This window comes from Melospiza melodia, chromosome 1 (assembly GCF_035770615.1).
Source record: "Melospiza melodia melodia isolate bMelMel2 chromosome 1, bMelMel2.pri, whole genome shotgun sequence".
Lineage (NCBI taxonomy): Eukaryota > Metazoa > Chordata > Aves > Passeriformes > Passerellidae > Melospiza > Melospiza melodia.
In genome coordinates, this window is record NC_086194.1 from 36,066,067 (window position 1) to 36,092,614 (window position 26,548).

General features: G+C 41.7%; 1 protein-coding gene across 3 annotated transcripts in view; it reads left to right on the top strand.

Moving 5' to 3' along the window:
* Positions 1-5,805: 5,805 nt before the first annotated feature.
* Positions 5,806-26,548, top strand: part of GALNT15 (polypeptide N-acetylgalactosaminyltransferase 15) — a 29,963-nt gene continuing 9,220 nt past the window's right edge. Inside the window, exons 1-7 of one of the 3 annotated variants that reach the window (XM_063153985.1) lie at positions 5,806-6,003; positions 6,784-7,490; positions 12,962-13,128; positions 13,842-14,046; positions 22,251-22,418; positions 23,037-23,154; positions 23,916-24,110. In XM_063153985.1, the coding sequence (XP_063010055.1) occupies positions 6,946-7,490; positions 12,962-13,128; positions 13,842-14,046; positions 22,251-22,418; positions 23,037-23,154; positions 23,916-24,110 (1,398 nt within the window). In that variant the 5' untranslated portion in view covers positions 5,806-6,003; positions 6,784-6,945. Of the gene's footprint in view, positions 6,004-6,347; positions 6,736-6,783; positions 7,491-12,961; positions 13,129-13,841; positions 14,047-22,250; positions 22,419-23,036; positions 23,155-23,915; positions 24,111-26,548 lie in introns of those variants that run through there. The other 2 variants (XM_063153980.1, XM_063153992.1) reach the window with 2 other exon arrangements.

Sequence of the window (26,548 nt, forward strand, 5' to 3'; positions counted from 1 at the left end):
TTCAGTTCAGTACTGCTAAAGGAATGAAAATAGGAGACTTTGTCTATTTCAGAAAAAAAAAAGGTAAGAAGCAAAGTATCTTCAACAGTTGCTCCTATCTTTAGTAACCCTGCCACAAACCAATCAGAGTACATAGGACAGGACTGTAGGATAAAACAAATGGAAATGTATGAGAATAGATGGGTTTGATCTTATTTTGTATATTTACATTGTTATATGTACACACACACCCATAGTATATATGCAGACTGAAGTTCTATATACATCCACACACAGGTATTTCCTTTCCATCTTTTGCCCTAAATTCAATCCTGCTTTTAAATGCATAGCCCACACACAGCTCCCACAGACACCAAGTGACAGTGTTCATCTCTGAGCTAAAACTAGATTATTTAGAATATCTTAGGCATGAAGCCCAGCTTCATTTTTGATACTACTTTAAATTTAATGTTTACTGTATGTGAATGTTGATGATCTTAAACAAATTTAAAGAAAAGCACAGGGTTTGTTTTGGATTCCTGAACAAACATTTTTCAAGATGTACATCAGTATACATGGTTCCATATTTTACAGAACATCCATCCCACCATGAGCTGCACTTCAACAGTGCAGAGAGGGAGGGTAGAAGGAGTCTAGGCCTTTCTTCTTGAAAGTAAACTTTTACATACACAAAGTTGAACTGCATCATAACTTCTGCGTTAAATCTTGTAATGTGTTTTTAAAATTGGTACTTTAGAAACAAAAAGAACTAATAAAAGAAACAGGCTTGCAAAAATGAGTATTTTCCACTTTCCTCTCCCAAACTGTCACAGAATGTAAATCTTGTTTGGGAAATATAGAGAGAAATCGTAGGTCCCACTCACACCTGTAATATTAACACAGCTTACTTTCATTTGCTCTGTGTTTTCCTCATATTAAAAATGAAAGCACAAAAAATAATATCCACTGTAGCCTTACCTCACACATCCATCCACTTACTTCAGCTCCTCCATGGTAATAACACTCCCAAACATGCCCTCTGTGCTCTCAGTTCATGCACACTTGCTACTCAGTTGCAGGTCATTAAGCTGCACACCTGCAGCGACTTAACTGGTGCTTTACTCAGCTCTGAAGCACCCCCCAGCAAGAGTGACATCATTCACCCCTCACACTCTCATGAAATGCTGTCTTCTTCCCACAATACTCTGTGCCAACTTCCCTGATGAATCCAACCTGCAATACTCAGCAGCTAACTGAAGAACAACTATTTATTGCACCAGCTACACATAAATATGTAACTATTTAGGAGGAATAAAAAAAGGTAATTTCCAGCTTAGGTGATGTGGCTGAGCATTGCCTTGAATCAGGAGCAATCTGTAGGCAACCACATGTCACTAAGCACTTAAATGTGTGAAGAAATGCCAGAACCATTTAAAGCTTTTTCTCTTCACTAAACACCATTTTAACTAAAAATACTTACTATGGGGACAGGATTTCCATATGAATATTGTGACTTTTAAATGTTGTCTGTATTTAAGAATCTCTGAGAGACACATACAGTTTGTGTACCACCTGTATGCGCAGAAAGAAATGGAGTAAAAACTTCCTTTAACATGAAGTTAAAGCTGCCCACCAGCTAAAGAGCCCTTGGTGCAGAAAAAAGGGTCTGCTGTGGATACCTTTAGTCTCACTCGGGTTTTTTGAGATTTCTGTTTGCAAATGGTTTCATGGTCTGTTCTATGGAAGTGAATTCCAGCCATAAATGAAACTGCAGGCAGAGATCCTCCCCTGTCATGGAGGATTCCTTCTTATGACCTTCCATCCATAGAGCTGAATTTATCTGTAACACCACTGGTGCTAATACTACATGAAGGATCAATTTCCCTTACATAATTTGTTTCATTTTTTAAAGCCAAGGGGGCCAGGTCAGCCACTCTGAAAGAGTAAACCACCTTATTTCCATTTCCACCTGCAATTTAGAGCCAACTATTTAGTCCCACTATCCCTAATGGTGGGTTAGATGCTGTTAGATGCATTTCATGGTCAATGCAGGATGATATTCTAGTGAAGGATGTTGGCACTAAAATATCACAACCAGTTCAGAACTGGATTCAGATTCCCTTAGGGTGGGGTACTGGGGATTAAAGGTATCCAGAACCCTCTCCAGCATGAGGATATTAATAGTGGTTGATTAAGAGGCAGGAGGTGGTGGTGGCCTGTGTATTGCCCACAGCACTTCAGATGTGACTTTTCTAGGGGGTTAATGATGATCAACAGTTCTCATCCCTCACAGATAGCTGGTAGCTGCGTAGGGCTGTGTTAGAGGCTAGGTTTTAGGCATGGTACACAATACTGCCCTTAATGTCCTGAGAGCTACCATTTCTGAGTTAGCCAGAGGCTGGGTGCAGTAAATCCAGAAGCTGTCCCTCCTGTGATATATATTCCCTTTACTTTCCATCCTGTGTGCCTGACCTTCATGCCCACAGAACTGCTTTTGAAAAGCAGCGCAAGAGTCCGTGGCTTCCATGCTCCATTTTACATGGGACATGATTTATGAGTAGAAATCTTTTAAAATGAAATTTCAGATGCATTTCCTTCACTGACAGATTGGCAAACATCTTATAAATCACAATTCAAGTGCCAAATTCCCTGCCAGTGATCAACAGATTTTATCAAGCTTTTATAGTCTTCAAAAGCAAATTCCACAGTACTTGTTCTAACTTACTAACTTGCTATTAGAAAATATCACTGAATGAGCAATATTTGCTACAATGCCATGCACACAAACCATCTATAATACCTGCAAATGAATGATATCTTCTTCTGATCTAAAAACACATATTCCCTATTATATTCTTGGTAGAATGGGGAAAGTTACTTAGCTACAAAACACCACAAATCCTGTGCACCGTGTAAACAGTCTCATTTTATGCACTGACTTTCTTCACATCTGTGCAAATAAAGCCATTGTTACAAGCACAAAGAGCTGTGGCATACAATACATGCAGCTATGAAACCACGAGTGCTGCTATGTGTTGAGTCTTTAAATGGAAGTGGCACATCTGCTTTTGGCATAGGAGTGTAAATCAATCCAAGATGTTTATTAAAGAGTCAGTAACAACCTGTCCACACGCTCCTTCTTCCATCCAGCCTTGGGTTTGTCCTTGCTTTGTTATTTTCCTGGCAGTTAAACATGGGCTCTGTACACTGAAAGTATGTGGTGTTTCTTCACGTACGGATAACATAATATGTCACGTAATATTGAACAAGTATGTGATGCAGAATGGTTTGGACAAAAATGTGAGTCAAAATGAGGTGGGGAGGAAAGGGTAAGTACAAACAGCTACAGAACAGTGACTGAAAGGTTTGTTGCTCTGCAATGAGGCAACTGTGTTTCCTAATGCCTTTTGAATTAATGAGACCCAGATTTGATTTCATGTTCCAGCTCTTGGCAATTAATGAGCAATATTTGCAACAATGAAGGATGGTGAATGTTTTCTCAGGGAAGTCAATAACTGACTTTGCATTTGCTGAAGGTATTTATACCACTGGGATTTTTACCACTGGGTCCACCTGAGCAGGCCTGGTATACAAGCCTTTCAGCTCTTGCATAGGTTGACCAGCAGGAAAGTCAACATAATATTGGCACTGGCCAATACTGACACTGCAAACTGGCTCTTTTTGTGAGCAATTGCTGGTGTATTTGGCACAAGCTGTAACATGTTCCTTTCCCAGGGACTGAGGAGCTCTAGGATTTGCTGTAGAACAGCAGTCCAAGGACAGCAGTACCTTTTGTGGGCAGCCTGCCTGTGGGCTATCTGTACACAGCAGCACCTAAAAGATTGGACCTCAGGATGAAGGCAATGGCTCTGGGTCTGACAGTAGAACCTGAGCCATGCAGTGCTCCTTCCCCTTCCATCAAAGGATGGAAGGAGAGCATCCTAGGAAAGGGAATCATCAACAACTAGGCAGCAGGAGCAACCCATTCTGTGTCCCAGTGAAGGGCCTACTTTGTAGCATGTCTGAGTAACCAGAAGTATGAAGAAAAATATGACGGATGTTGCATTCTTGACTTCCATGTGGGGAGATCATAACAGTGATGCTGTTCTTCAAATGCATTGAAGGAAACAAGATGTCCTGTCAGATACTAAAGGGAGGCTCATCCATTGGAAAGAAAATATCTCTTTCATATGATGGCAGTGGAAAACCACTGTTTTAAGAGATAAGATTGAAAAACAGACCGTTTGATGGGAAATGGTTCAGGAAGGCTTGTTGTGCAGAAGAGGGAATAGAGGCTGCTGGAAGTGTGCCACCCAGTGTTTTATACTTGCACATTTAATTGACTAGACTGAGCAAACATCATCTGCAATTGTTCATTTCTTCTTTGTTAAAATGGTCAGGATATGTTAAAAGGCTGGATTCCACAGGCATGTTTCAGTGATAATGTTACCTACCAGCTCTGTCCCAAAAGTGTCTAAGATTGCTGTAAATTTGTTAATTGGGTGTCTTTTCATCTGTAGCTGAAATTCAGATGAGGTGGATTTGCTCAGCAATACAAAACATACCGGGACAGAATTTATACAGCGATTTCTACTGCAGGCTGGAATTATCTTGATAAGACTTGTTACAGAATCTTGTTAAAATATTTTAGCCAGGGAAAAAATATTAATTAAATTGAATCAAAATACTGAGGTAGCCCAGAAAAGTTAAAAAAGTAGGGCTTTCTCCCATTTTTTCCACCACCCTCTCTTAAATTTCTCCTTTTAATTTAATTTAATTTTATTCCATATGCCTGATAATGGGACTTTGTGGAACTGAACCTTTTGACGTCACTGGGCCATCTTTTTGGAGAACATCTCGGACAGGTCTCTTCATTTCCATTTCATTTTGTCTTTCTATGGCTGAAACATTGTTATTTAAATGAGTGCTTTCTAGCTCTGATTTTTTAATGCAAATGTGTGCTGCTTCCCTATTGAATTGAAACCATCAATACTTCTTTTTCCCTATGAAAAGCAGGATAAAAAGTAATATTCTCAGGGCTGAAGGTGAGGTTGGGATGTAACTTTTGTGTGAATTTAAGCTAAAAAAGGGAGATACATACAATGGTGAAGTATCAAAATACTGGCTCAATCTTCCTTCTTTCCAAGATATAATTAAAGCAGTTCTGTATATTTCAAAGAACAGCTGATGCAGGGAAGGTGCCAAGACACAGCAGACCAGTCACACTCCCTCAAGGCATTCTGTATAAGCTGCTTAGAGAAGTGCACACAGAAGTGAGACACTACGTGCCTCCAGCAATCTTATGGTGCTCTACACCATCCTTGCATTTGAAAGTTGTGATGCATTTTAATTAGAAAGTAGGTGTCCTCTCATGTTTAATTTTTTGGAAACTGTATGCCAGGAACCATAGTTTGAACTTACAGGACATCTTAGAGGGAATAGCAAAGAAGGTAAAAAATAATATATCCTTGGCTTTCTTTAGAGTATACTGCATGCCTGTCTTCAGGCTATTCTTTTAGCTATAATGTCTAGAAATGCAGGGCTTTTTTAAAATCTGTGAATGGGGAAGTTCTCCAGTAATCACATGCCTCCTGGAGCAGGAGCTTTCTGCTCATCAAATATTGCATGATATGAAAAATACCACATCCCATGCCCCCAGCATCAAAAGGGGTGGCAACACCTGAGTTGCATGCATCCCTGGTCTCTGCCTGCCAGACCAAGAAGCATGTGAGGCTGAAGCACGTGGATTGTCTCACCCCTGCTCCCATTGGACAAGCACTCAATTTGCAGCAAAAAATGCCACTGTCCATGCCCAGTAGCACCCATGCCAGCAGTATGAGCAAACAGACCTCAGAGACTGAGCTCTCCTTTTAATCACAGAAGTTGTTGTTTTCTCTCAGTGTCAGTGGTTGTTGTTCCAGCCAAGGCTTTTATATATGTTATTCCTGGACTAACGAAAACTTGAAGTGCTGCTTGCCCTGCAATACCAAATTTATGGATGAGGAGACAACTTCAGCTTGCCAGGTGATAATTTGGCACCTTTATGTCAATGTTAAAATCCCTGCAGCTGTAAATATTTATTTGATATGAAATATAGTCCAGCTAACACATTATCATATGAATAAATCTAACCTTAAATAAAACATGTGCTCTCCATCTTTTATGCACTTTATAAAATTCTTGATTCTTGCTCTGTGCATTCTCAGCTTATTACAGCTATTCCAACATATAGCAGTCTGTGGTGTGCCTTGATTTCTTTTCTAATACAACATTCTGCTTCTTGTATGTCACCTCTTACAGCTTTTGCAAAGTTTTGATTTGATAGGACAAGCACAGTGAGGGCATTAGGACCGAGAGAAAGACGCACACATTGCTCTGTATTATGTCTGGCAAAGTGCTTCCTGACTGAGTGCCGTAGTTATGTGTGAAACAAAGTCAGGGACCGACTACTTCTCATCTGTTGATCACAGTTAACTTGAAGCCTCTGAACGGGGGAGAGCTGTCAGATCTGCTTTCTGAGATACAGTGCTTCAATCCAGGCAGCAATTGGAAACTTTGAAGAAGCAGCATCTACCCGTGAAAGAAACTATTAGAAATGGGATTTCTTTCAACTTAGAATTTTAAAAGGGGAAAAAAAAAATCAAAGCTTTAGCTACTCTTTCAATCAGCAAAGCATGCACTTTCCTAACTAAGCCGGGACTCCGCATAATAAAGGATCTACTTTATCTCACTGGATCCATGCTACATTTTACTACAGTAAGTACAATATTAATAGGAATGTTATAATTTTTTTTCTGTAAATAGAGAGGAGAGAATGAAATGGCTTCAGTGAAATGTGAAGGGAACAAAAAAATCCTCTTGGCAGATAGTGAAAACCAGGGCTTTTGTGCAACCCGACGACTGAAATCTGAGGAAGATTCAAGTGATATTTAACATGACCATCTGTATAATTTTGTCACCAACAGTATGTTCTTGAGGAAGAAGTGCAGATATGGATCACGTAAGCTGCAGTTTCTCTTGTTGTTTCTGATGCTGGGGTTTTTACTACTGATGGTTACAACGCTGAATCCACCACCCAGCAACCAGAGCAAGGAAGGGACTTTCCAGCCTGTGGAGTTCAACCCCCGGGAAGGGTATCAGCTGGACTTTGTGGAGACCCAAGAGATGCTGGAAACCCAGGAGGAGAGCCAGCAGTATTACCCTCTGGATGGTCTATCGCCTTTCATCTCCCTGCGGGAGGATGAGTTGATCATGGCCGTCGTGTCGCCCACCGGCAAAAGGAACCACAGCCGGGCCAGGAAGGGCTATCGCGTGGTGAAGCAGCAGGGCAGGCGGTCGGAGGGGAAGGCAGAGGGGGGCCCCGAGTCCCAGCCGCTGTCCCTGCCCCTGCAGGACGGGCAAGGGGCTGCGGCGGGGGAGCGGCCGCTCGGCCTGGAAACGCACGGCTTTAACGAGGTGCTCAGCGAGCGGATCGCGCTGCGCCGGGACCTGCCTGAGGTACGACACCCGTTGTAAGTAAAACACCCTATTTCACTTCTGGGGGAAAACCTGCCTCCTTCCCCGCCGCCGCGTCCCCCCGCACCTCCACTCCTGCAAACCCCGCACCTCTCCTCCTCTAGAGCTCGCGTCTTTCCTATGAACTCCCGCTCCGGGTCGGGCGCTCCGCTCCTCAGACCAGGGACGCTCCCAGCCTCCTTCGGGAGGTGGTTCAAGCCCTCAGAGCCGGCGGGCGGCAAAGGTGGAGGGGGGCACGGTGCGGGAGGGGCAGCTGGGCCCGCTGGGTGAGCGGAGCGGAGGCGCGGAGCGAAGAGCCTGTGGGGGCGGTGTGAGCGCTGCCGCGGCGGCCCCGCACCCCCGGCTCGGCCCGGCCCGGCCCGGCCCCGCTCCGGCTCCGCCGCGCCCTGAGGCCGCGCGGGCGGCAGCGCCCCCTACCGGCGCCGCGTCACGGCAGGTGCCGGGGGCGGCAGGGCAGGGAGCGCCCCGGGCCCGCCCTTGTCCGTCCGTCAGTCTGTCCGTCCGTCTGTCTGTCCGGCTGCTGGGCTGCAGAGGGCGAGGGAGACGGCTTTCCTCCTCGGCCAGGCCCCGTCTCAGCCCACTTGCCGGAGCTATGGGGTCACTGGGCTTACAAAGTGATGAATGGGTGAAGAGTTGGGGCTTTCGGCTCTTCCAGAACAAAAGTGACCCGATGGTTACTCACAAAAGTGGAGCCGACTCTGCACTGGTGTGGCCTCACTTTAAACAAATATCGTGTGCACTTTTGAGCACCAACAGTATAAGAAAGATAAAGCTGTAGAGGAGGATAACAAAGGTGGCAGTGGGTCTGGAGGAGAAGCCGTGTGAAGAGCGGCCGAGGTCTCTTGGTTTGCTCAGCCTGGAGAAGAGGAGACTGAGGGGAGACCTCATTGCTGCCCACATGTTCCTCACAAGGGCAGGAGGAGGGGCAGGCACTGATCTCTTCTCTGTGATGACCAGTGCCAGGACCCGAGGGAATGACCTGAAGTTGTGTCAGGGGAGGCTTAGGCTAAATATTAGGCTGAAAATGATTCTTCACCCAGAGAGTGGTTGGACACTGGAACAGCTGCCCAGGGAAGTGGTCACGGTGCTAAGCCTGACAGTTCAAGGAGAATTTGGACAATGCTCTCAGGCAAATGGTGTGACCCTTAGGGTGTCCTGGGCAGGGCCAGGAGTTGGACTCAATGATCTTTGTGGGTCCTTCCAACTCAGAATATCCTGTGATTCTGTGGCAAGTATTGAAAGGAAACTGCTGGGAGGAAGGAAAGTGGAGATTGTTGTGTCAGACAAGCTCTGCCAACACCACAGCCGCCAGGCTGTAAGGCCACCGCGAAAAAATGTTGCATTTGAAGCCCCAGGTGTTACATTTGAAGTCTGGAGACTCGAGAGCCAGTTGTCCCAGCAGCCCAGCTCATCACACTTCTTAAAAAGGATCTGAGGTGTATCTACTATCAAGCTGCCCCAGGGAAAGTTCAGGTTGGACATTAGGGGGAATTTCTTCAAAGGGCAATTAAACATTGGAATTAAATGTCCAGGGAGGTGTGGAGTCACTGAAACTGGAAGTGTTTAAGGAAAGACTGGACATGGCACATAGTGCTGTGGCCTCTTTGAGAAGGTGATGATTGAGTCCAAAGACTGGACTTGATGATCTCAGAGGTCTTTTCCAACCTAATTGATTCTGTGATATGCTTCCCTTCCTAGAGGGAGCACAAGGAATGTGAGTGGTGTCTTGTCTCCTGTAACAAAAACAATTGTTGTTTTCTCCCAGGACACAGTGGAAAGACATACTGGAAAACATTTAATATCAGACCCAGAATACATTTTTTTCTAGTGCTCATTTTCACATGTTCAAAGACAGCTGGCAGCTCTAATTTAAGGGTACAGTCTCAAAGAAAGAGAAATGAAAGAGTGTTTTCTGTACTTATTGACTAGATTCAGTGTTAATTTGGTTAACTCCATTAAATAATGACATGCTGATATTATTTCAGTTATTTTTTGGCATGCTTCACTGCTAACTCTTCAATCTATGTAATGTTCAAAGGACGAATGACAACCCTGGTTTACTGTTTTTGGTGGAAAGCCAAAAAACAATTTTACATTGGCAGCTGAAGGGCCATCCAACAAGATACAGCTTTAGTTAATTCTGATCTTGGTAACATTTAAGCCATGGTCTCAGAGCTCCTGGATGGATTTTGCTGTCTCACAAAACACTAGTTACAGCCTAAAGAGTTCTCAACACCACAGCTTACAGAGTCCAGAAACCCCAATGTCAGCATCTGAGGCTGATTTAAATCCAGATCATAAACCTAGACCAGAATGTGTCTAAGCCAGACCTGTCCTTTATGGCACAACACACAAACCACAATGATGATTTTTAGGCGTAGTTTGCTCTGGGGGCCTGGCTCACAACTGTGTCATCCAGTTTTACAGCAGTATAAAAAGAGAGCAAACCAGAATCAGATTGTCTGTGTCTCTATTTGGTTTACATCATGTTGTTCACCACAATGCCTATTATTATTTAATTAGAGGGAAGCCAACCAGTTAGAGATGTTTCAGTGAGTTACCTCCATGGACCCAGTCTCCCTCAGGTCACTTGAAATGGGATGGCAAATACTTCACATAAGAAGCAGCCCATGCTCTGAGGTACCTTCATCCCTCAAAGTGCTTTTTGCTGCCATCAGCTGCTCCAGCTGGGGCTGACACTCTCCTGGGACGCCTGAATCAAGCCTGCCATTGTGACTTTTATCCTGGGGGTTCTGCCCAAAAGAAAGGTCTGTTTTCCTCTCTTGGGTTTGAGTGCCAAATGGCAAAAGAAACTCACAAGGTATCTACAAAAGTTTCAAGTTTCATTACCAAAGTATAGCTTCCTCTGGAGTGCTGTTTGGAGCTGAATCTCAATTAAATATTTTCCTGAAGGTGAGTGGGAGTCCCTGTCAGCCCTGCCTTTGCCTTGTCAGAATTGCTCTCAGTTCATTGCTGCATGTGACAATTCCTTGTTTTTCACAAATTAGATTAAATCACTATGTCTCATATCAGTCACAGCCCTGACTTTTCGAAATGCCAATTTATGATAGACAGGCTATGAAACTGCTCCAAATTACAGGGAAGGTATTTTTGTGTACCAGTACCCTTATGCATTTTTGTGAAGATTAGATATCTATATTGCAAGTCTTTGCCAATCTCCATGGCAACTAAGCACTCGCCACCAAGGTTATGTGTTCAAGTACTGTTATTTTCAATTCTTTTCCCATTAAGATTCACAACAGCTTTATTTTCTTGCTATAACCACAGAACTAGCAACTAGCTGCTAATAGCTATAGAATGTTTCTGGTTAGAATCTGCCTGGTACTAAAAGGACTGCATTAGATATTCACTTTTCTTAATTATTTCTCTAGTCTGTTGCTTGAAAATACTCACTTCCAAGTCATGAGAATATTCTTTCCTTGATCCTGCTGAAAATGGAAACAATCACCTAATATGAAATTATGAGGTAACAGTATTGTTGATTGCACAAAATTAGTAAACCAAGGACAATATAGATTAATCACAGTGTAAAAATAATCAAGAAATTTTTCCTTTCTATGCAAAAAAAAAGTGAACTATTGAAAAATACAATAAATTATTAAGATTGTCCCCATTTCAAATATGTATTCTATAGAATACATATTATTCTACAATATACATATTATTCTATAATATACTATAAAAGTGCATCTATAGTTATCATTTATGTGTATTAAATCATTCAGACTATGGAATCTCTTAAGTGATTAGCAGCTTTGTGTCTGGACAGTGTCTAGCAGCATAGAACCTCAGTCCATGAACGGAAGCACTAAGTAAAACACTAATAAACAGAAATACTAAAATTATATCCCTTACATGAATTTCTGCTGAGTAGCCAATTGTTTAACAACCACTGTAAAATCTGTATAATTATTTGCTTGGCAATACAAAAATGCTGAAATAACAATGGGCTACATTCAGCCAATTGTGTAATTCCTTGAAGAAATTCTTGCTGCTGGAGATTAAATGAGTTAGGACACTGAGTGACTGTTATTTGGAAAATAAAAAGATTTTTAAAATGTGCTTTCTAATGTCAGCAAACGATAGACATAGTCTTTGCATATCTACAATGGGCATTTTCTGGTAAATGTGCACCCTCACACCAGAATAGATGGTTTTCATATACAGTTTCTGTGAGGATGAATGGGAAGTGTTTGTCATCTTTAAATGTTTGAGTTATTGTGGTGGTTTAACACCAGCTGGGAATTAAACTTCCCCTGTTCCCCTCTGGTGAGGGAGGGACAAAGGATTAACTGTGGGTTGAGATAACAATTTACTGAAAGCCAGCAGCAATGGAGTAAAGAAACACACAGTGACAGCAGCAGTGCTAATAACAAAAGGAAACAAAAAGAGAAGGTGCTTTACACACAGAAGGCATTCACCACCTTGACTTAGCTCTGCCTGGCCACTGAGACAAAGACAAGATGGTGGGGGGATGTTCCTGTGTCTTGGCAATGACAGTGGTTATTCCAGAGACAAAGACAGATGGCAGGGGGATGTTCCTGTGGCTTGGCAGTGCACTGCAGTTATTCCTGAGACCAAGACAAGATGGTGGGCCCTCTCCTTACCCAGTGCCACATGGCCTCCTGAAACAAAGACAGGATGGCAGACTCTCCCTGTAGGCAGTGTTCCCCAAGCCCAAGACAATGAAAAACAATGAGGGAACAAACCCCCAAAAGTGGATTGTCCACTTTGCACCATGCCACCTGCTTCCAGACTGCTCTGCTGGTTTGATTGCACACTGGCTCCCAGCTGGGAGTCTCATTCAGCAGTGATTCATTTTCATTGGAAAAGCAACCTGTACAAACCTTATAATGAAAATACATTTTCTTTCTTAAATGTATCTATATATTTGTAATCATGGCCCATGTAAGGATCCATGTCATTGCCATAAAGGACTGAGATGGCTTCATTCACTAGGATCTTGTACAGGTAATCCACAGGTATACTGATCTGTTGTGCAGATGAGTTATTTCATTTGTTAGTCTTAATGGTACTGCAGTTGCTTGCTCTTTTCTTTCTTACTTGGGAAAATGTGGAAATTAGTGGAAGCTGGCCTGCTTTATCCCTCACTCTGCTCTAATTATCTTCACTTTTTCTTTACATTCTGGACTGTTTCTGTTTGAGCTCTGGTTTTTGAGGCAGACAGCAGGAAAAAAAAACTATCCCAGAACACAGGAACACTTTCCTCTTTTTGTATTATAATTTGATACTGCTATTCCCATATTTTCCCTTCATATTCCAGTTTTGGATATACCTTAATGCTTTCTTTTTTTAGAAGTGAGTTGAGATCCTAAACTGCTCTCCACCCCTGAAGGTTTAGGTGCTGCTTGCAACTTTGCTCTGAGAAAAATAATTAGCCATTTGTTCCAGTGGTTCCAGTGTCTTCCTCATTTCACTCATGCAGGTGCCTACAGCAAAAATACGACTCCAGTCTGCCTACTGCTAGTGTCATCATCTGTTTCCATGATGAAGCCTGGTCTACTCTGCTGAGAACTGTGCACAGCATTATGGATACAGCCCCAAAGGCCTTCCTCAAGGATATCATCCTAGTCGACGATCTCAGCCAGCAAGGTAGCTCCCATTTCTCTCTATGTGAGTTCTTTTTTCCAAAACTTCAGGGAAGAAACTCTCCTCCTCCAAGAAATGTGTGAGGAGAGGAGAAGGCAAAGATGACTCCTAGGAAGCGAGCTAAGCACAGCCCAGAGCTGGCTACCAGGTTTCACTATCCATCCCTAGAATTCAGCCTAACCTTTCAACTTTTAGATATGTTTCTGTTTTTCCCCCACGTTCTTTACAACCACTCTGAACTTTCTTACTTTAAAATAAGATCACAGCATGTAAATCTTAGGATTCCCACTGGACCAGGTCTGCTGTCACAATTTCCAGACTTGGATTTTGGCTGAAGCATAGAGTGGAAAAGTCCACATTGCTGAAGTAATCCAAAGTGCTTGGGGAAGCCAAACACCTGTAGTATCTCACTCTCATCTGTGTATTTTATGAGATGATGAGAGCATCCACCTTTTGCTGAAAACGGGAAAGGAGGCTATTAAGATTCCCACAGGAATAGCCTCATAACTTGTGAATCTCAGTTTCCATTAGTCTCTACTTCCCTTTGACATTATGCTGCTGCAGAAATATTTGAAATGTGGCCTACTTGGCCATTTAAAACAAATGCCCCTGAAACATTTTCCCAGCAAGAGGTAGCATCTCCTACTACCTGTTTCTTTTCTCTAACAGCTTGAATCAAAGCTAAAACATTTCAGTGGCTGTTGTGTTTCTGCCAGGGCCCCTGAAGTCAGCTCTGAGTGAATACATCTCTAAGCTGGACGGTGTGAAGCTCATCCGGAGCAACAAGAGGCTTGGAGTCATCCGCGGTCGGATGCTGGGAGCCGCGCGCGCTGCCGGGGACGTGCTCATCTTCATGGATTCCCACTGCGAGTGCCAGAAGGGCTGGCTGGAGCCCCTGCTGGCCAGGCTCTCCAGCAGCCGGTAAATATCCCTGGGTGTGCTGATTTCTGCTGAAAGGGACCTGCTTGGAAAGTGTTGGGTAGTTTTTGTAATCCTCCCTTGGTTACCGTCTTGCTTTTGGTCACATCCCTTTTATTTTCTACCTTATCAGCATATGCATCACTCTGATATGAAGCAGGAAGCAGGACGGGTAGCAGAATCTCATGGCTGATTACCCTCACTTTTACACCCTGTGAAAATTTCAGAATTTGTATCCTGTTAGAGCTTAGAAGCTTTAGAAGGCTTCCTGTTGGTCTGAATTAAAAATATTTCAGTCTCAACCTGTTTGTAAATCAGCAGACATCCACCAGAGAAAATTACTGCAGGACTCCATTGTTTTTACTTTTTAGCTGTCTCAGTAATGGAGGTAAGAATAAAATGCTTTGTCCTCCTGAGCCAGTTTGGCTGTGTACCATGTCACATTTTGGCTGCCATTTCTCTTCTACAGAAAAAGCCCAGACTTCCAGGGCAATCTAGGCAGGTTTAGCTAATCACAGGTACTTTCACTGACCCCAAAGTAACAGAGTAAGGTAGAGATTAATATTTCTGAGTATTTGATGTTTAGGGTGGTTCTTGGGCCTGTTTTCTAATGTACAGCTAATCTCATCTATGCAGTCCTTTGAAGACATTAAAACCACTGCAAATGTTTCTAGGCTTACATGTCAGTAAATCTTTTATTAAAGGGACTTTTTGAAAGAAAAAATTGTACATTAACTTGTCACTTGGGAAAAAAATAATTGCTAGAGAGGGTAAAAAAAAAAAAAAAAAAAGATCTTTAAACTCTTACTAGACTGTTAAATAGTCATGCTAAACACCTTCAAAGGCTGTTCCCAGGCACTGGAAGAAGGTGCTTTTATGGCTTATTATGTTTGCTTACAAGAGAATTAATGTGAGCTTCTAGAAATTATTACATCATTTGAATAAAAACATTACGAATACTGAAAGCAAGAGTAATGCTGCCTTAGAATGTTAGGAATATTCTTTTCAAAAAGGTCCTCCTTGGAAAAGCAGATTATTTTTTGTTTGCTGACAAATTAGATGGTTTACTATGAATATACTTCATGATTCTTCTGCCTTGAAGTATAGTCTATTTTTGATGTTCAAGGAAAACTACTGTGTGTATCAATTGGCCAGTCCTTATTCAAGGGTGTTGAAATTGCTGAATTTAAAAGAGTTACAAAAAGTCTCAGAGAAGAGCTATAGTGAAGGGAGAATTACAACAGCAAGAGAGAGAAGTTAGGACCCTACACCCCCACAATGTCAAAAATTCACTGTCAAAAATTATTCTTCCTGAGGGAATGCAAAGCCAAGTCTGCTATTGTTCAGAGATTCTGTAGCACTGTCACCAGGGGGTGAGAAGGGAATTCTCTTCATTATAGAGCCCATATGCTCATTCATTACCCCAGGAGAGCAGAATTTAACAGTGAATTAACTAAGATCTAATTGGATTAATGAAGCAAAGATGGAAAACGGATTGGATAATAGTATGGGTTATGCCATCCCTTTTTGTGTGCTGTATCAGTCTCTGTGTCTGACCCTGGAAGCTTTGTCACTGCTAGTGAGGAGAGCCTGTGACATCCTCCATTGAGGAGGGAGGATAAGGTCTAATGCACCTGGCAGTCACCTTCCCTTACTGTCCCTCTTTCTCCAGCTGAAGAATGGTGACAATTACACTGACCTGATAAGGAAGTTAATTCATGACTTTTCATAAATTGCTTGTAATGCTTGCATGGAGATCACCGTGGAAATGTAAGGCACTATCATAGTCAACTTGGCTTAATTTAGCACTTGAGGAGCTGTTAAATTGAATCATGTGCACTGCCTGAGACTGCCCAAGTGAGGAAAGCACGGGAAGTTGAGAGTGACTGGTGAAATATCCATCTTTCCTCTTCCTAATGTACCGATCAAACTGTAACTCATGCACTTTTGCTGGAGGGACAGCATGGCAAAACAATCACCTGGAGTGAGTTGTTTGCTGGCAAGGACCAATGCAGCCTTTCAAAGCTCAAACCTTTGCAGAAGCTTAAGGGAGCTATAGAGTGGTTTTAACTTTAAAAATAGTGATTAAGCCTAATTTTTTAAACTCCTGATCCAAGTATGTCAATATTATTGTGATCTGCCTTAGAGTGATGCTGAGAGATCCTTGCCCAGACTGAGATGTCACTGTGAGTTGAACACACTCACAACAAGAGAGATACTCAGTTTTAGTAGATTGTAGGATAAATATAAAAAAAAATTATCCCAGTTTTACAGGTATAAAAATATTTATACAGAAATACTTGGCAGATATTTGACTTGTTCTAGGTAATGACATTTCATTTCCCTGCCTGATGGCTTTATTCACTAACCCCATCTAATTTATTTTTCTGAAAAAAAAAATTAAGTAATTCCAAAATCTTTTAAACACCTTGACTGGGACTAGTTCTGTGAACCATGGCTAATAAATTGACTGAGAAGCTGTGCATCAGCTTAGTATATTGCCTAGAGAATGGTTCAGTGGTTTCTAAAGCATTCCTTGACATTTTGATTATTCAAGGATGAATACTGTAGGTACCTGGACAATATTAGAGAACCACATGAGATGCCCCACAGATCATTTCATTTGACAACTGTTTGTGTTGCAGGCTAATTCCAGGTGAGTAGCATGGTGCATAACAATGCAGCTGTGCCATTATTACAGTCATCTTCGGAAGGGTTTGCCTCTCCAGGAGACTGCAGAGCTGCTATTTTGTATTCTGTCCAAAGGCAGGGAAAGGCAGAGGGGCATATAATGAGCTGTGCCATCAAGCCTTAAAAATGTTGTTCCTTTGATCTAAAACCAGTGGTCACCGTGCTGAAACAGGATGATAAAAAAATATCCAAGACATATTTCCTTAAAATACTTCATGAAAGCAAAATGAACCTTGATGATATCCTTGACAAGGAATTCCACCTGTAAAAGAGGCTTGGGCACCATAGCTATGGAGAGAGGGGTGGTTTGCAAAGGGGTGGCTGGGCCTTGGGACCTCCCCTTGCTCCTTATTGCAAGGGCTGTTTCTCTCTGTGCTGCCTATACCACAGCTCAAATATTAGATTAGGAAACAGAAATCTGTTACATTATTTGAAAGAGCTTATTTGGTTTCTAAAATTCAAAGTGCCTCTACTTAGCGCGGTGATTGTAGGTCACTTATCTTTAATGAAAATGCTGATAAACAGAATAAGAAATTAGCATAGCAGTGGAAAGGTGTTTCATCATCTGTGTGTTCCCATCAGGAGCAAATGGAAGCCTCTGCTTGTAGATACAGGAATAGAAAGAGTTCTGCTGTCCAGAAATTTTCAGTGTGGTTCTGATTTTATGGTAATACACAAGAGAGAAGGGAAATATTTTGCATGGAAGCTGAACAGCTTCTTCATCTCTTTTAGTCTGATTCCCCACTTTTCAGTGGCCCATATCCCAACTTTTTGAGCTACCAAATACATGAGCCATCTGTTTTCTAGCTTCTCACAGGCTTGGAGAAGCAGGATGTTATCCATTCTGAGCCCACACAAACCCAGCATCTGAGCATGCAATTCCAGGCTGCTTTCCCAGTTTTGAAAGCCTTCCATACACTTCACATGTAACAGCCTTCTTCCTGGGATTTCTGTGTTTGCTTGATTCTTTTACATCCCCCATTTGTCAATAACAGTCATTTCAAATTCAGTAAATGTTCTGCATTTACATGGTAGGTTATGGAAAGATAAGCTATCTCTTTACAATCTTTCACAGTTGATCAGGATCAGAAGGTGACCTATTTTAAAGAAGCTGAGGTAAAGAAAATAAAGGCATGAGTCTACAAAGGCAAATATTACTGCCAAACACAGGAGCAATAAAGATTTAGGCAAAATTCATGGCTCAGTGCCCTGACTGTCCAGTGTTAAAAGGTGTTAGTTACCTCTACAGATTTTGTTACTCTACATACAAGTTTTAATATTTTAGCAAAAAAAGGCAGGTTCAAAAATTATTTTTAATAAAACATTCCCTTAGCACTCTGCTTTGCAGAGATTTGCTCAGTGCTTAGCATATGAATACTCCACCTATTCGAGTAGACTCCTATGCCCTAAGTTAGTCTGGAGTTGGTCTGGAAGGCAGTATTTAAGTAATCCTTTATAATGATCCTTATCACTGCATTTTATCTTCTTATTAACCCTATCTAATTTCAAGTGCTCTGTATTTCCAAAACTTCAGTTAGCCAGCAAGGTGCTCTCAGTGGAAATGCAGCATTTTGTGGAACCAGCTTGGGTCCTCAGTTACTCACTGTAGTTTTGACTGGGCACAGAAACAGAGAACTGGGACTGCCTGGATTTCTTAGCTATCTAATTTTGCAAGCTGTGATACACCCTGAAATAGGTTGAGAATTATACATCATTTTTATGTTTGGTTTTTAGGGTTTCTCTTTCTCCTTATACAAAGGAGGATTTAAACAGATTAAAATCTATTCCCTTCCCAGCAAAACAAAGCATAAATCAATACAAAAGCACTTTCAAAAAAAGTGTATCCAATACTTCAAAACTGATACATTAATTAAATCTTCCTCTCCCCGTGTTACTTAGTTTAAAATTAGAAAAGAACATAATGTCCATGATGACTGTAAAGGGTCATGGGAAGGCATTTCATTTGCAATTGTATTTGGTAAAGAAATCCCAAACCAGGAAATTGTTCTTGTTTGGGTTGCTCTTTTTCATGGAATTGTGACCTTTTATAATTTGTGTGAGTTCCAAGCATTTGAAATATTCACAGATTAGTCAAACAGTTCAAAGCCTTGCTGCTAGTTGCATTTGAATTTCCTGTTTTTCCCTTCCCTCAGATTCCACAGAGTAAAATTAGCGGTAGTTTGTGTTTCATTTCAAAGTGCTGAGAAGCTGCTGTCTGCCAGTTACCCAGTTAAAAACAAGAATAGCTAAGAACATCTTCCAATTACCATCTACTGCAAATTTGCATTTAGAATACACAAATGTCAAACCATCTTTGAATATGCAGAAAACAGCTATTTTTTAAAAATCATACCAACAAAAAATGGGTAAAGCGCTGCTTCATTAGGATTAAAATTGAATGTTGACCAATTTTCACACAAGATAAAGTTATTAGATTCTTCTATTTCAGATCAGAAAGACTTCCAATATTTAGTTTTAAGAAGGTGTGTTTCTGTTGGTTTCAGCAAAGCTACATCATGACTATATGACACACCAGTTGAAGGTCTAGCATTGCTCTTACAAACATACTCTTGAAAATTGTTAATCTTGGCATTCTGAAAAAGCTACACAAGTAGTAGCTCTAAAACACAGTTACCAGTTTTTACTGTATCATTTTGTGGGAAAGGAGATCAGATTTTATTTTGTTCTGGTTTATGGTTGATTTTAGCCAGGATAGAACATGGCCTATTCCTGTGAGTTATTTTCAATTTAAACACTGTAATTTTCCATGTCATAATTTGCAGATAGTTTGGATAATTGCTTGGTCTCCAAACTATCAGAATCCATTATGACCTTACTGGTATATTTCTTGAATTGAAGTCTTGAAGAATCAATGCCCAATAACTAGAACTACTACTGTGGTGCCTACTCTTGTGAGCAATTGCACTCATGCCAGAAGTACCACCGGAGCTTGGAGCTTTATAGTGGAAACACATTTAAGGTGGATTAAAAAAAAATAAAAAGACAAGTTTTAAATAGCTACAATGATATGAAAATGTAGAATAGTCTGAAATGTTTGGATCATCTGATCCAGAATATATCTGTGTGTGTCTGTCTGTATCTGAACTATCCAGGATCAGGTCATGTGGTCTAGTCTGCATGGTCAAGGTCTTCTGAGTAGTTTAGTCTACATTGCCTCTGGCTTCTACTCAAATACACCCTCCTGATATTTCCCTCTTGAATCTGAAATCATAAAATAAACTACCCTGGGGTCATTCATTCCTCAGTGCTGTCTGAATGAGAATGGATAAACCAGTAGCAATAGATGTGTGGGTTTTAGCAAGCAGCAGCAAACTGAGGTGGGAACTGTGCAGCTGCATCTGCACTCCCAACCAGGCAGTTGTCAGAGATTCTCCTACACTGGAGAATGCAGCAGGCTGTAGAAATTACTGTTACAGTGACTTTTCATTTTTGACATTTAGTCATTTAAAATCCATTTAACTTGTCAGATGGATTTCCCTCAGCATATCAAAGAAAAGAAATGCCTGTTTGTGTGAGTCCAGTGGGACAGTACCTTTAGGAACTTTTAGAAGCAGGCAGTTTGCTTTGCATGCTGTTAGTGGGTAAAGCTTCCAGTAGAAAGGGCCCTGCTGGCTTGAGTCCTGGGTGGTTTCTCCTGTCATGGGTACAAAACTGTATCACAGGGACATCATTAGGAGAATCAGGGAAGGATATCAGCTTTATTATTTTTATTTTTACTATCACTTCTTTCCATTTCTTCTTGAGTCCTGAGGAAGGATGACAGGAACTCACTGCCTTGATGTAAATGCCTGCAAATGCTGCATGTGACCATAAAATTTTCTCACCTATTTGTAAACCAGATGCTTGTTTCTAAGAGTGCTTATTATTGCATGTTATAAAGGATGATTTTATACCTGAGCAGAGAAATAAAATCACTTTTTTATTTTAAATCTTCCTGGCTTAAGCTCATTATGGGACAGTCTACTCTTACTAGGAAAAAAACCTGGATCATATTAAAGCAATCCTCTGCATGGTTCATCTTTGTAGTCTCAACTAGCAAGCAGTAGTCTTACTCTGTGGGCTTCTAAAATCCTCTACAGGAAATGTCAACTGTAAAGAAATAAAGTTGGGCATTTCCCCCTACTCTGATACTGAAAAAGCATTATTCTAGTGATTGTAGAGGCAGAGAAGATATTTCAAGATTACATTATCATAACCCAGAGCTACCATCTTCCTTAGCTGGTTCTGGCCTCTGCCATGGAAAAATACAAATCTCTCACTGCACAGGAGACTTCTGAGATTTCCTTTCTTCCCTGACAGTCTTATGTTTCAATCAAATTTCTCTCCTTGTAATTTCTGACCAACATATACATCTTAAAAGAGGAGATAAAAACATCTACATTTTGCCCCCAAACTGACCATTTCATGTTTTTCTCTCTGTTTTAACAGGAATTTTTTTCCTAGGGAATAATTTCCTACATAGATATTTCTAGTCTAATAATAATTTTTTCCAGTGTACCTTAATCCCTCTTAAATATTACTGATTTTTCTCCAGAAGAACTTCTGTCTATAGACCAGTCTTTGCACTGAGACCAGAGACTATCCTTTTAGCATAACAGAGAAGAACTGGAGAATGTCATTCTTCAACACTTTTTCCCTGCAGTCCCTAATAACATTTCATTCATACTCTGAAAATTTCCAAATGTCATTGACCTGAAAACAAGGAACACTGAAGGCTGTTCTGAACTACCAGTTCATTCCAAGAGGATGTGCAAGTACACTGTGAAATACTGTGATTTCTTTGCCATAGGGAAATGTCTAGTACCTCTTCTCAGACTAATCCAAATTTAACTTAAGTTAGAAATAAATCAAGGATTGTCACTTAGAGTGCAATGGTTCTGTTCTTGCTCTTAAAAGTAGGTTCCACCTTGGGACAGTGCATTTGCAAGAGCATTCTAAGATTGTGATAAAATACAAACAGGCACTGGCTTATGAACTCAGTAATAAATATTTTTTCAAAACAACCAGCAGAACAAACTAAGGATAAGTGCACTCTTTATTGGCCTGATGTAACAAACTCATGAAGTGTGTGCAGTATTTACAGGAAAATCAGAGGATGGTAAAGGGTGAGAGGCCAAAACCATCTTCTTCTATAAACTTTGCATCCATGCAGAGCCTGTAGTATCAGAGGCTGGGGCCTCTGTGTGAAACAGCTTTGTAAGAATTCTGATGGCTAACTCCTAACAAAATCCTAGATAGTGTTAAATGACAATGCAAGGTACAGGGTATCAGTAAATTATTGATCTTTAGATTCCTCACTGCAAGCTCAGTATTCCCATGCAACGAGCATGAGAATCCCAGCATAAGCTTCTGTCAGCAGGGAAACTAAGGGCACTCAGCATTTAGAGGAGTGCTTGTGCTTGACAGTGTCAAAGACGAGAACTAATGTTTACTGAGAGAGGAATGGACTTCATTTATGCATTGGTTTGGGACATAAGTGGTATTGTTTTTTTCAGAAACAGTGTCGTCTCCCCTGTCATTGATGTCATAGACTGGAAGACCTTTCAGTACTATCACTCTGTGGGCTTGCATCGAGGTGTTTTTGATTGGAAATTAGATTTTCATTGGGAACCAGTGCCAGAGCATGAAGAGAAGGTACGACAGTCTCCCATCAGCCCTATCAGGTAACAGTCCATCAGACAATGTGCCTTGCTCAGCTCAGCAGCAAAACTGCACAGTTTGGGTCATCTTGGGTCATTTTCCAGCTAACAAGAGAAAGGTGTGGTTACTTGCACTTGCTCAATTAATAACTCTTAAGGGATAGGTTTTTTGTTTGTGCTGGTTTTTTGGCCTTTTGTAATCATTCTAACTAAACTGCAGTTACACTTTCAATGTAACAAATATTTTCCACACATCGACACAACTGGAGAACAGCCTGACTAGACAAGGTGTGGAGATTTGCAGGGAAAGCAAAAGACATGTCATACAGAGTTAAAAAAGATGTCTTACTCATGATCTGTTTATCTCTTGTTCTGAATGTACATGTGTGCAATGTTCCCCACTGTTCTGAGTCTTATTTGATAATTCACCTCTTAGCTCTTAGCTCCCTTCCCCAAACAAATCCTAGAATTACACTCCAGTTGTCCTTTATTTTGGTTAGATAATCAGTTCATTCAAGTTTATATGGAACAGTATTGAATCATTTTGTAATACTCTCTCTATGGAAATGGTGGAATTTTCACCCTCTGTGTAATTCCTTATCCATAAACAAGGTGTTCACTCCCAAACTGTTTTCTACACAGGAGTCCTGCAGTAGCTGGTGCAGTGGTGGCCATGGATCGACATTACTTCCAAAATACTGGAGCTTATGATTCTGACATGACCATGTGGGGAGCAGAAAACCTGGAACTATCCATTAGGGTAAGGACCTTAATTAAAACATCAAGATGTGGTAACTATTGCAATTTTAAGGAACCTGAATGAAAAAGGAAGAAGATATTTGCAAAAACAGTGCAGAACATGTTGGGTTATGGAGACTACAATCTCTCCTGAAGAATTCAATTCCCATGCTCCACAGCCTGTCAGGACTATACAAGAACATGCAGCTGCTGTGAGTTAGGAGCATTATGTCAGAAGAAGGAAGTTTTGCTGGCTATCACTATCTGCCTGAGGCCTGAGTCACTGCTTTTGGCACCCTCTGAAAGCTGTCTCTTCTATTCTGGCATGTTAGCATGCACCAAAGGGAGAGTAGCTTTATTTCTTTGCCAGCCTGTAGTTTTAATAGCAAATTGTTTATATTAAATCCTTTGCATTGATTTTTGCTGAATATGAAGAGTAGCTGATATTGAAAACCAATGAAAATTGCAGGCACAAAGGGGTAGAGTGTTTTTATTGTCCCAGACAAGGGAAGCTGTGCACCCAGATCTCTCCACTACTCTGCACTGTTTGTGCACAGAAAAACATAAAAGCATATTAATAGCCATACTGGGTCAAATCAGAGGTCTGAATGCCCAGAATCTTCTTTGTGTCTGTGGGGAGCAATGTATGAAGAAGCATATAATAATGCTCCTGCTGTTTCCAGGATTTCCTGAAGCAGAGCCTAGAGTAAAGGAGCTTCTCCCTTTCAGATAGAAGTAATCTAAATAAGGTAATCTCTATTTGTGCTTTCACCTGTGTTTCAGACCTGGCTCTGTGGTGGCTCTGTAGAAATTATCCCATGCTCCCGAGTTGGGCACGTCTATCGAAATCACTTCCCCCGCGCTTTCTCCTATGAAGAGGCCATTGTGAGGAACAAAATCCGGATAGCAGAGACCTGGCTGGGCTCCTTTAAAGAGAACTTCTACAAGCATGACACAGTGGCTTTCTTAATCAGCAAGGTAAAAACATCTCTAGTGGTTTGTATCTGAGGTTTGTGTAGAGATAGGTGAAGGGAGAGGAATAGGAGTGGTGGTGTCTGTATGCAGTCAGATGCAGGGGATAATCTTTTTATTAAACCTTCCAGTGAAAGAGCTGTCAGATCAAGAAGGAGAGAGAGAAACTTGTACCTAAGCTCAGCTTTGTGCTGAAGTTATCTAATCTTCTGGAGTATAATCTCTTCTCCAAATGACTCCCCAACAAGCTGTGGTTTGTTTTGTCACTGATGGAGGTTGTGATGCATCTGAAGTGGAAACCTGCAGCATTGTGTGCTCAAAGGACTGTCCTAGAGGGTTCACTCTCAGTTTCTGGTTTTTCTCATAGGGTTCATGAGGATATTCAGTGTTAGTCACAGGCAAGTGGCAATTTATAGTCTCTCCTGGAAGGGAACATATCTGAGTGGTCTAGTGACAGAAAAGATATGGTTTTTTTTCCTGAACTGACATATCCAGAAGCAACTGAACCGAGAAAGTCAGATCTCAACATGCCACTATTTACAAGTTACCTTTTCATTAGAAGCATGGTGTGGACATCTGACTAGACGTTCCTCCAGGAATTTGAATTCCCCTTAGTCTGTAAGCTAGGACAGGCTTGCAGGCAGATGTGTGGTGTAGCCCTGGCAGGCACCTACAGTTGAACCATCTGCAGGTTACACACCATCCAATAACTACAGAATGGCCACACCTGTTTTTTAAGTGCAGTCTCCATGGCAGATCAGGGGTGGTCAAGGAACTGTATATCCCTTGTATTACAAACAAATGGATGTTTGCTTACTGGGAGTCTTGCAGCTGTGGGGAATGTTGTTGGTGGAGTTAATGTCGTTAATAATGTTAATGTTGCTGCAGTTCCCAGGAATTCTCTGGCTCCAGTACCTTTTCTTGTAATCATATTCTTTCTGCAAGGCTGTGGACAACCTTGTAAGCAGTTTTGAATGAAAATGTATCATTTATCTACCTGTTCATTTAACAATGCCAGGCTTTTAAGGAGAAAAAAATTAACTGAAAGCATTTAGGCAGAGCACAGGTAGGTGCTGTGCAGTTTCCCATTCATATTTGTTCTGGTGTTTCATAGAATCAGAGAATGGTTTGGGTTGGAAAGGACCTTAAAGATCCTCTCATTCTAACTCTCCTGCAGTGTGCAAGGATGCCATTCACTAGATCAGGCTGCTCAGGGCCCCATCCAGCATGGCCTTGAGCAGGAATGAGGCCTCAGGGATGATGCCTCGTCCCCTTCCAGGGATGGGGCATCTACAGCTTCTCTGGGCAACCTGTGCCAATACCTCACCACCCTCTGAGTAAAGGATTTCTTCCCAATAACTAATCTAGACCTGCACTCTTTGAGTTTAAAACTACTGCTCCTTTTTGTAAGTCCCCTTTAGGTACTGGGAGGCTGCTTTAAATTCTCCCTGAAGCACTCACTTCTATTCAGTTCCATCAAGTGATCCCCCACTTGCTCTTCCCTTATAGGGCAAGGGACTTCCTTCCCCTTCCCCTTCCCCACTCACTCAGAGGATCAGGGTCTTGAGAGAATAGAGAGCCTGACTGCCAGCAAAGACTGAGGAATACAACTCAGCCTTCTCCATATCAGTCACCACCAGTTCACTTTTCTTGGTTATCAGTGCAGAGCGGGGGCATCTTTTCTGACCTATGTATTTATAGAATGAATCCCTTCTTGTGATTCTTTGTGTCCCTTGCCAAGTCCTGTTCCAGCTTTGCCTTGGCTTTCCTGACCCCACCCTGACACATTCAAACCATATCCCAGTACCTCCCTCAGGTCACCTGTCCCCGCTTACACTGTCTGTGCATTTCTTTCTTACTCCTCTCTTTGAGGAGCAGATCCTTGCTCAGCCATGTTAGTTTCTGGCCTGCCTTGCACACTAGGATAGAGAGCTCTTGCACTGTAGGAAAAGTGGCTTTAAAGAACTGCCAGCTCTGGTCAGCACCTCTGTCCTTAAGGACAGCTTCCTAGGCGATCTCTTTCACCAGCTCCTTAAACAGCTGGAATTTTGCTCTTGCAAAGTTCAGGGTCTTGACTCTGCTCCTCACCAGGCTGGCTCTGCACCTCTCAGTCCCTGAGATCACAAATTCAAGGGCTTGGTCGCTACAGCCCAGGCTGCCACCAATCCTGAAGGCTTTAATGAGCTCACCTGCACTGGTGAGCACCAGTAATACCTGTCCTGCATGCCTCATTCATTCAGGGCTGGCCATCCCCCAAGAAAGCCAGATCCAGCAGGAGCTGCATTATAGTGGGGAGACAACAAGACTGTACATCAGTGTGACTTCTCTCTTGCTGTCTAGCCTGACCTCCTTATGTTCCACCAGTGGATCTGCCTCTCCAGTTAGCCTACTAACTGCAGAGTCTGGAACTATTATGTTTCCTTTTCTACTCTTATTTTCACATT